Below are 14036 nucleotides of genomic sequence, written 5' to 3' on the forward strand. Positions count from 1 at the left end.
TGAAACAACAAACTATTGATGGCTGAGATATATAATCTGTAGAGTTACTTTATGATTTAAAAGGGAAAAAAAAAGTCTTTAGTTTTAGAATGTTTTTTGTTCCAAACTGTTTCTTTGTTTGGTTGCTAGTGTGATATCTCAGTGACTGCACAACCCTTAATAGGTAACAGCATCATCTATCTTGTTTTATTTTCATTCTCCTCGGGGGGAAAGGGATTACATAACCGCTAGTTTGTCTTACCTCTTTTCACTTACCGTGATCTTGTTTTTATACCTACGGAAAGAGCGAAGCCGCTGCTTGTTCCTGTACTTATCTGTAGAAAAATACAATAACTATTAATGTTCTCTTTCAGTGCAGTAATTAAACTTTGAATGCACCCAAAGTAAGCAGTCTAGGTCTGCAGCTAGCTAGAGCGTGTTACTTGCTAAATTGGCTTTATTGAAAACTAGAATATAACACAGAATAATAGCAATACCTTTCATGGTAATCTTCTAATAAGCACTCACGCCTCGTTCATACAGGATTGCATACAATAGTTTACATATATATATATATATATATATATATATATATACTGTAGATAGCTAGCTAGCTAGCTAGATTAGATAGATAGATAGATAGATAGATAGATAGATAGATAGATAGATAGATAGATAGATAGATAGACAGACAGATATGTGTGTGCATAATTACTGTATATATATATATATATATATATATATATATATATATATATAGAAAGAATCAAAAGGTACTTAAAACATAGTTTGCCAGTGTTGCCCCATTTGCACCCCTTACCACCTCCCATAGCCGGAGAGGCTTTGCTGGATCACCACCAGGTCACATCACTATATTGGTCAACAGTAACTAGGTCAACAGGGATTCTAGGTCGCCATGTTCTAGGTCGACAGGTCAAAAGGTCGACATGAGGTTTTCTAAAAAAAATTGGTGTCGTTTTCTCCGTGCAGTGACCGGGAACCCCTATTAGTGCACAGTGCCCCCTCGCATGGCTCGCTTCACTCGCCATGCTTCGGGCAAGGTGCCTCGTTCCACTACCGCTGCGCTCGGCACAGGTTACTATTCCCAATCGTAGTCCGCATGGATCGTTAAGTATGAAAAAGTTCAAAAAAAGAAAAAAATTGTGAAAAACTCATGTCGACTTTTTTGACCTGTCGACCTAGAAACCCTGTCGACCTAGAAACCCTGTCGACCTAGTTACTGTCGACCAAAAGTGGTCAACCTAGGCATTGTCGACCTAAGTGTGGTTGACCTAGAGAACGGATACCACTACCACCTATGGTAAATAGTACCCTTAGATTATTTTTCTCAGTTGGATTGAGCTGGACAGACTTGGACGGAGCTGGACTGAGTTGGACTGAGCTGGGTTTAGCTGGATTGAGTTGAGCTAAGCTGGATGGAGTTGGACTCATTTGGACAAACTTGGACTGAGTTGGACTGAGCTGGATTGAGTTGAGCTGAGCTGGATTGAGTTGGACTCAGTTGGACAGACTTCGACTGAGCTGGACTGAGTTGGACTGGCTAAATTGAGCTGGGTTTAGATGGATTGAGTCAAGCCGAGCTGAATTGAGCTGGACTGAGATGGGTTTAACTGGATTGAGTTGAACTAAGCTGGACTGAGTTGCACTGAACTGGACTGAATTGTACTGAGCTGGAATGAATTGTACTGAGCTGGACTGAGTTGTGCTTTGCTGGACTGAGTTGTGCTGAGCTGGACTGAGTTGTGCTGAGCTGGACTGGGTTGTACTGAGTTGTACTGAGCTGGACTGAGTTGTGCTGCGCTGGAATGAATTGTACTGAGTTGTACTGATTTGGACTGAGCTGGACTGAGTTGTGCTGAGCTGGACTGAGTTGTACTGAGCTGGACTGAGTTGTACTGAGCTGGACTGAGTTGTACTGAGCTGAACTGAGTTGTACTAAGCTGGACTGAGTTGTACTGAGCTGGACTGAGTTGTACTGAGCTGGACTGAGTTGTACTGATTTGGAATGAGCTGGACTGGGTTGTGCTGAGCTGGACTGGGTTGTACTGAGCTGGACTGAGTTGTACTGAGCTGGACTGAGTTGTACTGATTTGTACTGAGCTGGACTGAGTTGTACTGAGCTGGACTGAGTTGTACTGATTTGTACTGAGCTGGACTGAGTTGTACTGAGCATTTTTATTATCTAATAATCTAAATCTCAGCTACATTGTCTAAACATGATATTTATTTTGATCATGAGACTGACCCACCGAAATAGTTTTCCTTTTATTAAAAATGAAAACTAGACATTGCTCTCATTTGTTTTTGTGCTTGTTTGCAGTAAAGTATGAATGCTTCGTATAATTACCCGCTGCAGCTGTAACCCTTGCTGTCTGCACCTTGTAGCAATGGAACCAATTGGATGTGCCCTGATGTCAGTAGACTGATACAATGCCTCAGTAATAAATGTCAGGGAAATAATTGAGGCACGAGGCACGATGTTGCATCTTCTTCCTCAGTGATTGAAGTCACTGGTTTCTGATGCACGGTTGCATTGTATACTCATTCGAATTTGTTCAGCGGACAATAGTGTGATCCTTTACCTGCAGAAGTCGGCGCAAGTGAATTGTTTATAAAAGTTTTCAGCATTCAGAGCACCGCCCCCCCCACCACCACCACCACCTTTAAACGTAATCCAGCAAGAGGTTTGAGGTACATTAAAATAACCATGTATATTGTTCAGATCATAACACCGGTCATGGCCTGATTTATTAATGTTTGATATGTGTCAGATCTGCTATTCATTCTCATGGAAGCCATCTATTTGCGGTGTAATACAATTCCTACACAAACACCATGCGCGTTTCGGTGACTCTGTAATGGAATGAACGGTGTTTTGAGCCTGTTCATTAGAGAGCCCATAAAAAAGGCCGGATTTCAGCGCTGGTTTTGGGCCGCGCAGATCTGAAGCTTAACCTGTTTATTATGTAAGTTTTATGAAACTGGGGCCTCTTATTCCCTTTTCAATTTTTGTGATAGCATTGTACTCAAAATGCGAGAAAAGCCGCTGTAACCATGATTGTATTACAGACTAGGTTTCTCGGAGCGGTCGCAGCCTGCGATGAATATGGAACAGGTAAAATTGGGGAGAGAAGGAGAGTGTGACGCGTTTGTGAGATGATTGCAGCAGACTAGCTCAGCTGCTCTGTATGGTGGGGAGGCCTTGCGGGTCAGCATGTCTGCAGTGCAGTGCAACCCTCTCCCAGTCAGCTGTTCTGTATGGCCGGGTGGAGCCTGAGACATCCACCAATCAGCGTTGTTTAGCATCATCTACCAATCAGCATTGTTTAGTATCAGCGGCGGCTCCAGAGGTGAAAGTTCAAATAGTTTAGCATAACTGCACAAACTGGACCATTAACGACTGGTGGTTGGGGAGAAGATGCTGCCCGGCCACACTGCAGGGCTGCCATCAGAAATTGTGGGGCCTGGAGACTGACAAAATAGGCAATCCCCCCCCCCCCACACACACACACACACACACACACACACACACCTCAACAACAACATAATATTAGTTAAATAAAAATATATATATATAAAAAGAAAAATCCTATGCAACACCATATTATGGTACTTGCACCATACAGTATTAAGTCTCCACAGTAATGCCCCTGTCATCATATTATGCCCCACACAATAATGCCCCGTCACCATATTATGCCCCACACAATAATGCCCCTGTCACCATATTATGCCCCACACAGTAATGCCCCTGTCATCATATTATGCCCCACACAATAATGCCCCGTCACCATATTATGCCCCACACAATAATGCCCCTGTCACCATATTATGCCCCACACAGTAATGCCCCGTCACCATATTATGCCCCACACAGTAATGTCCCTGTCACCATATTATGCCCCACACAGTAATGCCCCTGTCACCATATGATGCCCCACACAGTAATGCCCCTGTCACCATATGATGCCCCACACAATAATGCCCCTGTCACCATATTATGCCCCACACAGTAATGCCCCTGTCACCATATGATGCCCCACACAGTAATGCCCCTGTCACCATACTATGCCCCACACAGTAATGCCCCTGTCACCATATGATGCCCCACACAGTAATGCCCCTGTCACCATATTATGCACCCACACCGAATGCCCCTGTCACCATATTATGCCCCACACAGTAATGCCCCTGTCACCATATTATGCCCCACACAGTAATGCCCCTGACAACATATTATGCCCCACACAGTAATGCCCCTGACAACATATTATGCCCCACACAGTAATGCCCCTGTCACCATATTATGCCCCACACAGTAATGCCCCTGTCACCATATTATGCCCTACACAGTAATGCCCTTGTCACCATATTATGCCCCACACAGTAATGCCCCTGTCACCATATTATGCCCCACGCAGTAATGCCCCTGTCACCATATTATGCCCCACACAGTAATGCCCCTGTCACCATATTATGCACCCACATTAATGCCCTTGTCACCATATTATGCCCCACACAGTAATTATGCCAGTGCCTGCTCATTGTCAGGAGTTCTGATCGTTTTTAGGGGATTCCTGCTTCAAACTATTGAAAACGTCCCTCCCAAAATGGCTGTTATTCAAGATACTGGAGTCTACTAGAGAGACATTTTCAACAGAGTGCTGCGGCCGGTGGCAACGAACAGACAGTGATGGATGGCGGCGGGCAGGCGGATGGAGGCATGAGTGGCCTGCGCCCTCCCATCTCTGTCAGAGAGGCTTGGCTCGGGACAGCTGTGCCCCCAGTACCCTGCCACATTGTATGTCTCATGGCATGCCTCATGGCACCAGCTATGTAGCAGTCACGCTGGAAGACGCCACCTGGCCTAAACTGCCTCTCAATCTAAATACGTTTCTGGTCGGTCATGAGGTTTCTGGGTACTCAAGACTCCCCCCCCCCCCTCGTCTCCTGATTGCACCACTGCTGAAAACTGAATTCCAATCTTAAATGGCTGTCTAGCTGAGCTCCAGCAGTGAATGAGCGGCAGATGTCTGCACCTGAATCCTTATGAAGGTTCTTATGACATCGGCTCACTGTCAAATGACAAGAATGCAGCTGGGCTAACCAAATGGAGTAACGCTTGGGGGTTCAGAGTTGCCAAATGCTTATCATGTGCGGGTGTTGTGCTTGCTGGGGGCTTAACGCTTAAACATCAGGCGTCAGCTATTCTCAAATCTTTTTTGTTTTCTTCTGAGGAACATCCAGATCAGAGCATGGGATTCCCCCAGAAGCCTTGTACACACAATTAATCCTCATACCCCCGACCTGGGTCTCCCAGAAGATTATTTGCTCTGCTGAAGCTTGTACATAATGCAGCAGCAAGACTGTTAACTAACCAGCTCCATACTAGTGGCCACATACAGTAACACCAGTTCTCCATTCTCAATACTGGCTGCCGGTATGGGGGGTGGGGGGGGGACCTTCAGATGCAATGCAGCAGCTCTTGTTGGGAGTGGGCTTGTCAATAGGCTAAAATAACATCCACAAATCACTGCATTATTCCATGAGGGGGCGTGGCTCTGTTTGTGCTCAGTCAGTGGACTTTTTAGGTACTCAGAAACCCCCCCTGCATGTGCCACTGCCAGGGTCCTGGATACTTGAACCAATTTGTCATTCCTTGTACTTCAATCCGCAGAACAGTACTTTGAAATCTTCTTTACTTAATGTGGAACTTATCGCTGTTATTCCTGTTCTTTGGAACTAGCCACAGACATCTTCAGTAGGAGCACAAGGAGACCAAGCTGTGTCCCACCAATCTAATATACTGTACACAACACATGGTGAAGGCTGAAGCCAGGTTTTCAAGAATTCTGATTCCCAGATCACCTTTAAACACAATTCTTGACCCCCAAGCCCCTTACAGAACTAATGGAACTAAGGGATATGGCCTAATTGTTTTTGGCTAGCTAAGTCAGGTTGGGGCGAAAGGACATGGTTACACCCCCAGGCTGCCCTAACCAGGTAGGATTGGTTCTTGGCCTCATAATTAATAATTTGTGATCTTTATAAGTATGGAACATGACCTCAGTTAGTGATCCCATGTTATTTTATTTTTACCACTTGCTTTGCAATTATAATAATCTATTGAGTTACCATGTAATGTAAATGGTGTTATTTTATCCTTTGTACTGTATCTGTCTCCTTGGAAGCACGGTATGTCATAGTCACGTTGCGTCTCTGAACATCTCTTGGAGGGGACATATAGTAGGTCCAGGACCTATTGGTGTTCTGTGATCAAATAAGCACCAAAAATATATGAAATCCTCACATGCTTTAATGAGCTTGATTTCCACGAAGTTTACCTTTACAACAACCCATTAGCTGCTGTCACTAACACATCTTTGGTGAAAACTATGCTCATATTTGCATCTATTCGCTGTGATATTTATGTGATATTTCTTTTCTTCTCTCTCAGCACAATATACGTGATGCCTATGCAATAAATTCCAAACTCAATTTGACATTGCGTGAAGTCTTACTTTAATGATCATCTCTTGTGTGTTTAACTAAAGATTACTAATAAAACATTCCACAGCTCACACAGACTAGCAACGGCAGCAGACTCCGAGATGAGAAGACACAGATCACAAGGGTCAGGCATGCTGTATTCTCTACTGCCATGGGTCCTGCAAGGTTTGGCTGAGAGTCGACAGCAGAGGCTGATGAGCCTGGACAGAAGTCATGCTAGTGACTGCAGCAAGATACTGTCCTTGCCCAGAAATGTCTTGGTGGCACCTTGGCTGCAGTGAAGAATCCAAAGAATCAGGAGATTTGATTTAGAATGCAGGGCAGCGGGAGATAAGAGCTGCAAACAGGACTCTCCTGCAGAATAAAGGAGAGTAGGCAACTGTGATGCACAGTAGGCCAATGATAGCTCAACTGCATCAGGCCCTAAATTTGCAAAGCGAAAATGTACTGTACTGTACCATTCCACTCCAACTTACTATATTTCTCTTCCCGGGACACAGGCTCCAATAAGAGCTTGTACTATCACTATCACATTGTTTTTGGGCCCAGCCAGAGTAACTAGCATGCACAGAAGTCGGGGCAAGTACCACATTGGGGGCCTGGGACAGTGTCACAGAAGTTTTGTAGAAATGTTACAGTATGTAGGATTATGCATCACCTCTCGGAGCTTACAGCTGCGCTGCTAAAACTTACACATTTATATGTTTTTCTAAATCTCCCATAGCTAGGTAGACTGAGCAAGAATACTGTGACTGAATGGAGATATCATAACGTGAGAGCTAAGCTGACATTTTATTTCTATAACAAAGACCGCAGGATAGCACCGTATACTTAAAGCAATATAAAAAATATGTATCCTAATAAGGCCACCTTGTATGGTTAAATCCTTCCAGGTACGAGCAGAGATATCGCTAGTAAAGTAATATACAGTAATTATCCGCCTGCAGCTATATAGTGTATCCTGGAGGCGACTACATCAAATAAAATGTTTACAGATTTGTGCATAACTTTCAACGGCCACATTTCTGCAGTTTTTTTTATTTCTTTAACGAACAGAACCATCACTTTCAAAAATATATTTTAATTATAATTCTGTAGGTGATTGTTTTGTGACACAGATTTATACTTTTATATTTGATTAATGGGAGGATTGCAAACTTCAAGGATTCTTCTAATTGTGGATAATATTAGTTTTACCTTTTAGCTTCCTCCGATGCTTCTCTGCCATGTTTATACATCATCAGGCACAAATGTGTATTGTGTTGTCCGGGGATATAACACACAACTGTATCTACTCTAGATACAAAGGGGCGCTCTCCGCAAAGGGCTTCAGACTGCGATCACTGATCCAGTCTGAATTAAGCCCAAGATATCCAGTACTGAGAGCAGTTGTAGCTCAGGGCAACAGAAAATAAACTATGCCTCAGTATATAAATACATGGCTGAAAAGCACAGAGGAAGACAGCATATTAGGATGTAAATGTTCCGGCAAAGCATGTGTAAATCAATAGATTACAACTCCTCTACGTGGATCCTTATCCCAGTAACTTTGATTTGTTTGTATTGCAGCTCGTTTGTGCAACCGTTGCTGGATTACTGCATTACTTCTTCCTTGCCGCATTTGCATGGATGTGTATCGAAGGGATTCATTTGTATCTCATTGTTGTCGGAGTCATTTACAACCGAGGCTTTTTGCATAAGAATTTTTACATTTTTGGATACTGCAGCCCAGCCGTGGTTGTTGGAATTTCGGCTATTCTAGGATACAGATATTACGGCACAGATAAAGTGTAAGTATATATCTACATTGTAGCATTTCGTGTGTGTAGGTGTATATAGCGGACAGTTTATTATGTACAGATTGTTAATGGGAATAACTAATCAGCCGGTCATGTTGCAGCATCTCAATGCTTTAAAACATGTAGACATGGTCAAGAGGTTCAGTTGTTGTTCAGACCGTACCCAGAAAGGGGAAGAAAGGTGTTATAAGTAACTTTGACCATGGTTCGTGCCATGGTTTGATATGTCGACCATATGGGGTTGACCTAATAACTGTCTACCTAATTCCTGTAGATTTATACCACACTTGTTTGGCTTAGAAACTGATCTCCTGGGAATTTCACACATCAGTCTCTAGAGTTAAGTCACAGAACACAAAACACCTAGTGAGTGTCCGTTCTGGAGGAGACAATGACTTGTTACTGAGAAAGGACAAAGGAGAATGGTCAGATTGGTTGAAGATGACAAGCAGGCGGCAGGCGTTACATTAGTCACATGCAGAAGAGCATCTCTGAGAACAGAGCTTGGTGAACCTTGAAGTGGATGGGCTACAGCAGCAGAAGACCACAGCAGGTTCCCCCGCTGTCAGATAAGAGCGGGAGATGAAGCTACAGTGGGCACAGGCAAAAACTCCATCAGCCCCCAATGTACGCGATTACGCGTCTGAGTCTAAAACCACTCCTGCGCATTGCCTGCGACACTCACATAACATGCCCATCAGATAGAACAGCTTTGTGCGTTTGCATAGCCACCTACAAGTCTCCGCCTAGGAACGCCCAGAGTCATTGTGGCTCCATCGTTCCTGCCGCGCTGCATGCACACCCCAGGACCCATGAAACGTCACGTCCCACTCAGATTCAGCCCCATGCAATTGTTTGTTTGTTTGTTATTGTTATAAATATAAACATAACACTGCAGTTTACTTCTGATACAATGTTGCATATGTTTTGTAGGTGTTGGCTGAGCACAGAGAATAATTTTATATGGAGTTTCATTGGCCCGGCTTGTCTCATCATTCTTGTGAGTACAACATTCTTTTTGTTTGTTTGTTTGTTTGTTTGTTTGTTGTTAATTTAAAAAAAATGTATTCATACAGTAAGCTCCGGTGTTTTATTGTATCAGTTGTGAATTTAGTGAGATGTGTGGGATTGTTTGGCATAAAACTGCTGAAAGAGCTCAGATAAGGTATAACATTCAAGGATGGCCACGGATTCAGGTGTCATATCACTAGTGCGCCAATACTGATTACAGCTGTGACCGGACCCACAGGACCACCAGGTTTGAAGGAGAACCCTACTTACTATGTGGGTCCATAGGCAGATTTCTGACTTCTTCTTTTTTTCAAAAGGAGAACAGCAGCACTACTGCTATTTCCGTCAGAGTCAGATTTGATAAAATAGCCAGCAGGCACTAGTACCGGCGCGGCTCTAACAGCAAGTCCATGTGGTAACCTCCCCCTGCTCACACCGTAACCTACCACTCCCACTGCCAGCCAGCCAGAGTCCAGCCCAGGCATGGGGTTCTAATGCCAGCATCGAGCACTGCACCGCACAATGGGGGTAATTCTGAGTTGATCGCAGCAGGTTTTTTTGTTAGCAGTTGGGCAAAACTATTAGAGATGAGCGCCTGAAATTTTTCGGGTTTTGTGTTTTGGTTTTGGGTTCGGTTCCGCGGCCGTGTTTTGGGTTCGAACGCGTTTTGGCAAAACCTCACCGAATTTTTTTTGTCGGATTCGGGTGTGTTTTGGATTCGGGTGTTTTTTTCCAAAAACACTAAAAAACAGCTTAAATCATAGAATTTGGGGGTCATTTTGATCCCAAAGTATTATTAACCTCAAAAACCATAATTTACACTCATTTTCAGTCTATTCTGAATACCTCACACCTCACAATATTATTTTTAGTCCTAAAATTTGCACCGAGGTCGCTGTGTGAGTAAGATAAGCGACCCTAGTGGCCGACACAAACACCGGGCCCATCTAGGAGTGGCACTGCAGTGTCACGCAGGATGTCCCTTCCAAAAAACCCTCCCCAAACAGCACATGACGCAAAGAAAAAAAGAGGCGCAATGAGGTAGCTGTGTGAGTAAGATTAGCGACCCTAGTGGCCGACACAAACACCGGGCCCATCTAGGAGTGGCACTGCAGTGTCACGCAGGATGGCCCTTCCAAAAAACCCTCCCCAAACAGCACATGACGCAAAGAAAAAAAGAGGCGCAATGAGGTAGCTGTGTGAGTAAGATTAGCGACCCTAGTGGCCGACACAAACACCGGGCCCATCTAGGAGTGGCACTGCAGTGTCACGCAGGATGGCCCTTCCAAAAAACCCTCCCCAAACAGCACATGACGCAAAGAAAAAAAGAGGCGCAATGAGGTAGCTGACTGTGTGAGTAAGATTAGCGACCCTAGTGGCCGACACAAACACCGGGCCCATCTAGGAGTGGCACTGCAGTGTCACGCAGGATGTCCCTTCCAAAAAACCCTCCCCAAACAGCACATGACGCAAAGAAAAAAAGAGGCGCAATGAGGTAGCTGTGTGAGTAAGATTAGCGACCCTAGTGGCCGACACAAACACCGGGCCCATCTAGGAGTGGCACTGCAGTGTCACGCAGGATGGCCCTTCCAAAAAACCCTCCCCAAACAGCACATGACGCAAAGAAAAAAAGAGGCGCAATGAGGTAGCTGTGTGAGTAAGATTAGCGACCCTAGTGGCCGACACAAACACCGGGCCCATCTAGGAGTGGCACTGCAGTGTCACGCAGGATGTCCCTTCCAAAAAACCCTCCCCAAACAGCACATGACGCAAAGAAAAAAGAGGCGCAATGAGGTAGCTGACTGTGTGAGTAAGATTAGCGACCCTAGTGGCCGACACAAACACCGGGCCCATCTAGGAGTGGCACTGCAGTGTCACGCAGGATGTCCCTTCCAAAAAACCCTCCCCAAACAGCACATGACGCAAAGAAAAAAAGAGGCGCAATGAGGTAGATGACTGTGTGAGTAAGATTAGCGACCCTAGTGGCCGACACAAACACCGGGCCCATCTAGGAGTGGCACTGCAGTGTCACGCAGGATGTCCCTTCCAAAAAACCCTCCCCAAACAGCACATGACGCAAAGAAAAAAAGAGGCGCAATGAGGTAGCTGACTGTGTGAGTAAGATTAGCGACCCTAGTGGCCGACACAAACACCGGGCCCATCTAGGAGTGGCACTGCAGTGTCACGCAGGATGTCCCTTCCAAAAAACCCTCCCCAAACAGCACATGACGCAAAGAAAAAAAGAGGCGCAATGAGGTAGCTGACTGTGTGAGTAAGATTAGCGACCCTAGTGGCCGACACAAACACCGGGCCCATCTAGGAGTGGCACTGCAGTGTCACGCAGGATGTCCCTTCCAAAAAACCCTCCCCAATCAGCACATGATGCAAAGAAAAAGAAAAGAAAAAAGAGGTGCAAGATGGAATTGTCCTTGGGCCCTCCCACCCACCCTTATGTTGTATAAACAAAACAGGACATGCACACTTTAACCAACCCATCATTTCAGTGACAGGGTCTGCCACACGACTGTGACTGATATGACGGGTTGGTTTGGACCCCCCCCAAAAAAGAAGCAATTAATCTCTCCTTGCACAAACTGGCTCTACAGAGGCAAGATGTCCACCTCATCTTCACCCTCCGATATATCACCGTGTACATCCCCCTCCTCACAGATTATCAATTCGTCCCCACTGGAATCCACCATCTCAGCTCCCTGTGTACTTTGTGGAGGCAATTGCTGCTGGTCAATGTCTCCGCGGAGGAATTGATTATAATTCATTTTAATGAACATCATCTTCTCCACATTTTCTGGATGTAACCTCGTACGCCGATTGCTGACAAGGTGAGCGGCGGCACTAAACACTCTTTCGGAGTACACACTTGTGGGAGGGCAACTTAGGTAGAATAAAGCCAGTTTGTGCAAGGGCCTCCAAATTGCCTCTTTTTCCTGCCAGTATAAGTACGGACTGTGTGACGTGCCTGCTTGGATGCGGTCACTCATATAATCCTCCACCATTCTATCAATGTTGAGAGAATCATATGCAGTGACAGTAGACGACATGTCCGTAATCGTTGTCTGGTCCTTCAGTCCGGACCAGATGTCAGCATCAGCAGTCGCTCCAGACTGCCCTGCATCACCGCCAGCGGGTGGGCTCGGAATTCTGAGCCTTTTCCTCGCACCCCCAGTTGCGGGAGAATGTGAAGGAGGAGATGTTGACAGGTCGCGTTCCGCTTGACTTGACAATTTTGTCACCAGCAGGTCTTTCAACCCCAGCAGACCTGTGTCTGCCGGAAAGAGAGATCCAAGGTAGGCTTTAAATCTAGGATCGAGCACGGTGGCCAAAATGTAGTGCTCTGATTTCAACAGATTGACCACCCGTGAATCCTTGTTAAGCGAATTAAGGGCTGCATCCACAAGTCCCACATGCCTAGCGGAATCGCTCCCTTTTAGCTCCTTCTTCAATGCCTCCAGCTTCTTCTGCAAAAGCCTGATGAGGGGAATGACCTGACTCAGGCTGGCAGTGTCTGAACTGACTTCACGTGTGGCAAGTTCAAAGGGCATCAGAACCTTGCACAACGTTGAAATCATTCTCCACTGCACTTGAGACAGGTGCATTCCACCTACTATATCGTGCTCAATTGTATAGGCTTGAATGGCCTTTTGCTGCTCCTCCAACCTCTGAAGCATATAGAGGGTTGAATTCCACCTCGTTACCACTTCTTGCTTCAGATGATGGCAGGGCAGGTTCAGTAGTTTTTGGTGGTGCTCCAGTCTTCTGTACGTGGTGCCTGTACGCCGAAAGTGTCCCGCAATTTTTCTGGCCACCGACAGCATCTCTTGCACGCCCCTGTCGTTTTTTAAAAAATTCTGCACCACCAAATTCAAGGTATGTGCAAAACATGGGACGTGCTGGAATTTGCCCATATTTAATGCACACACAATATTGCTGGCGTTGTCCGATGCCACAAATCCACAGGAGAGTCCAATTGGGGTAAGCCATTCCGCGATGATCTTCCTCAGTTGCCGTAAGAGGTTTTCAGCTGTGTGCGTATTCTGGAAAGCGGTGATACAAAGCGTAGCCTGCCTAGGAAAGAGTTGGCGTTTGCGAGATGCTGCTACTGGTGCCGCCGCTGCTGTTCTTGCGGCGGGAGTCCATACATCTACCCAGTGGGCTGTCACAGTCATATAGTCCTGACCCTGCCCTGCTCCACTTGTCCACATGTCCGTGGTTAAGTGGACATTGGGTACAACTGCATTTTTTAGGACACTGGTGAGTCTTTCTCTGACGTCCGTGTACATTCTCGGTATCGCCTGCCTAGAGAAGTGGAACCTAGATGGTATTTGGTAACGGGGGCACACTGCCTCAATAAATTGTCTAGTTCCCTGTGAACTAACGGCGGATACCGGACGCACGTCTAACACCAACATAGTTGTCAAGGACTCAGTTATCCGCTTTGCAGTAGGATGACTGCTGTGATATTTCATCTTCCTCGCAAAGGACTGTTGAACAGTCAATTGCTTACTGGAAGTAGTACAAGTGGGCTTACGACTTCCCCTCTGGGATGACCATCGACTCCCAGCGGCAACAACAGCAGCGCCAGCAGCAGTAGGCGTTACACGCAAGGATGCATCGGAGGAATCCCAGGCAGGAGAGGACTCGTCAGAATTGCCAGTGACATGGCCTGCAGGACTATTGGCATTCCTGGGGAAGGAGGAA

At 45.7% G+C, this 14036-nt stretch overlaps 1 protein-coding gene across 1 annotated transcript in view; it reads left to right on the forward strand.

Moving 5' to 3' along the window:
• The window catches only part of ADGRL4 (adhesion G protein-coupled receptor L4), a 243151-nt gene that overhangs the window by 188693 nt on the left and 40422 nt on the right, over positions 1-14036 (forward strand). Inside the window, exons 12-13 of the mRNA XM_063939562.1 lie at positions 8080-8300; positions 9243-9309. Of these exons, the coding sequence (XP_063795632.1) occupies positions 8080-8300; positions 9243-9309 (288 nt within the window). The remainder of the gene's footprint in view (positions 1-8079; positions 8301-9242; positions 9310-14036) is intronic.

This window comes from Pseudophryne corroboree, chromosome 9 (assembly GCF_028390025.1).
Source record: "Pseudophryne corroboree isolate aPseCor3 chromosome 9, aPseCor3.hap2, whole genome shotgun sequence".
Taxonomy (NCBI): Eukaryota; Metazoa; Chordata; class Amphibia; order Anura; family Myobatrachidae; genus Pseudophryne; species Pseudophryne corroboree.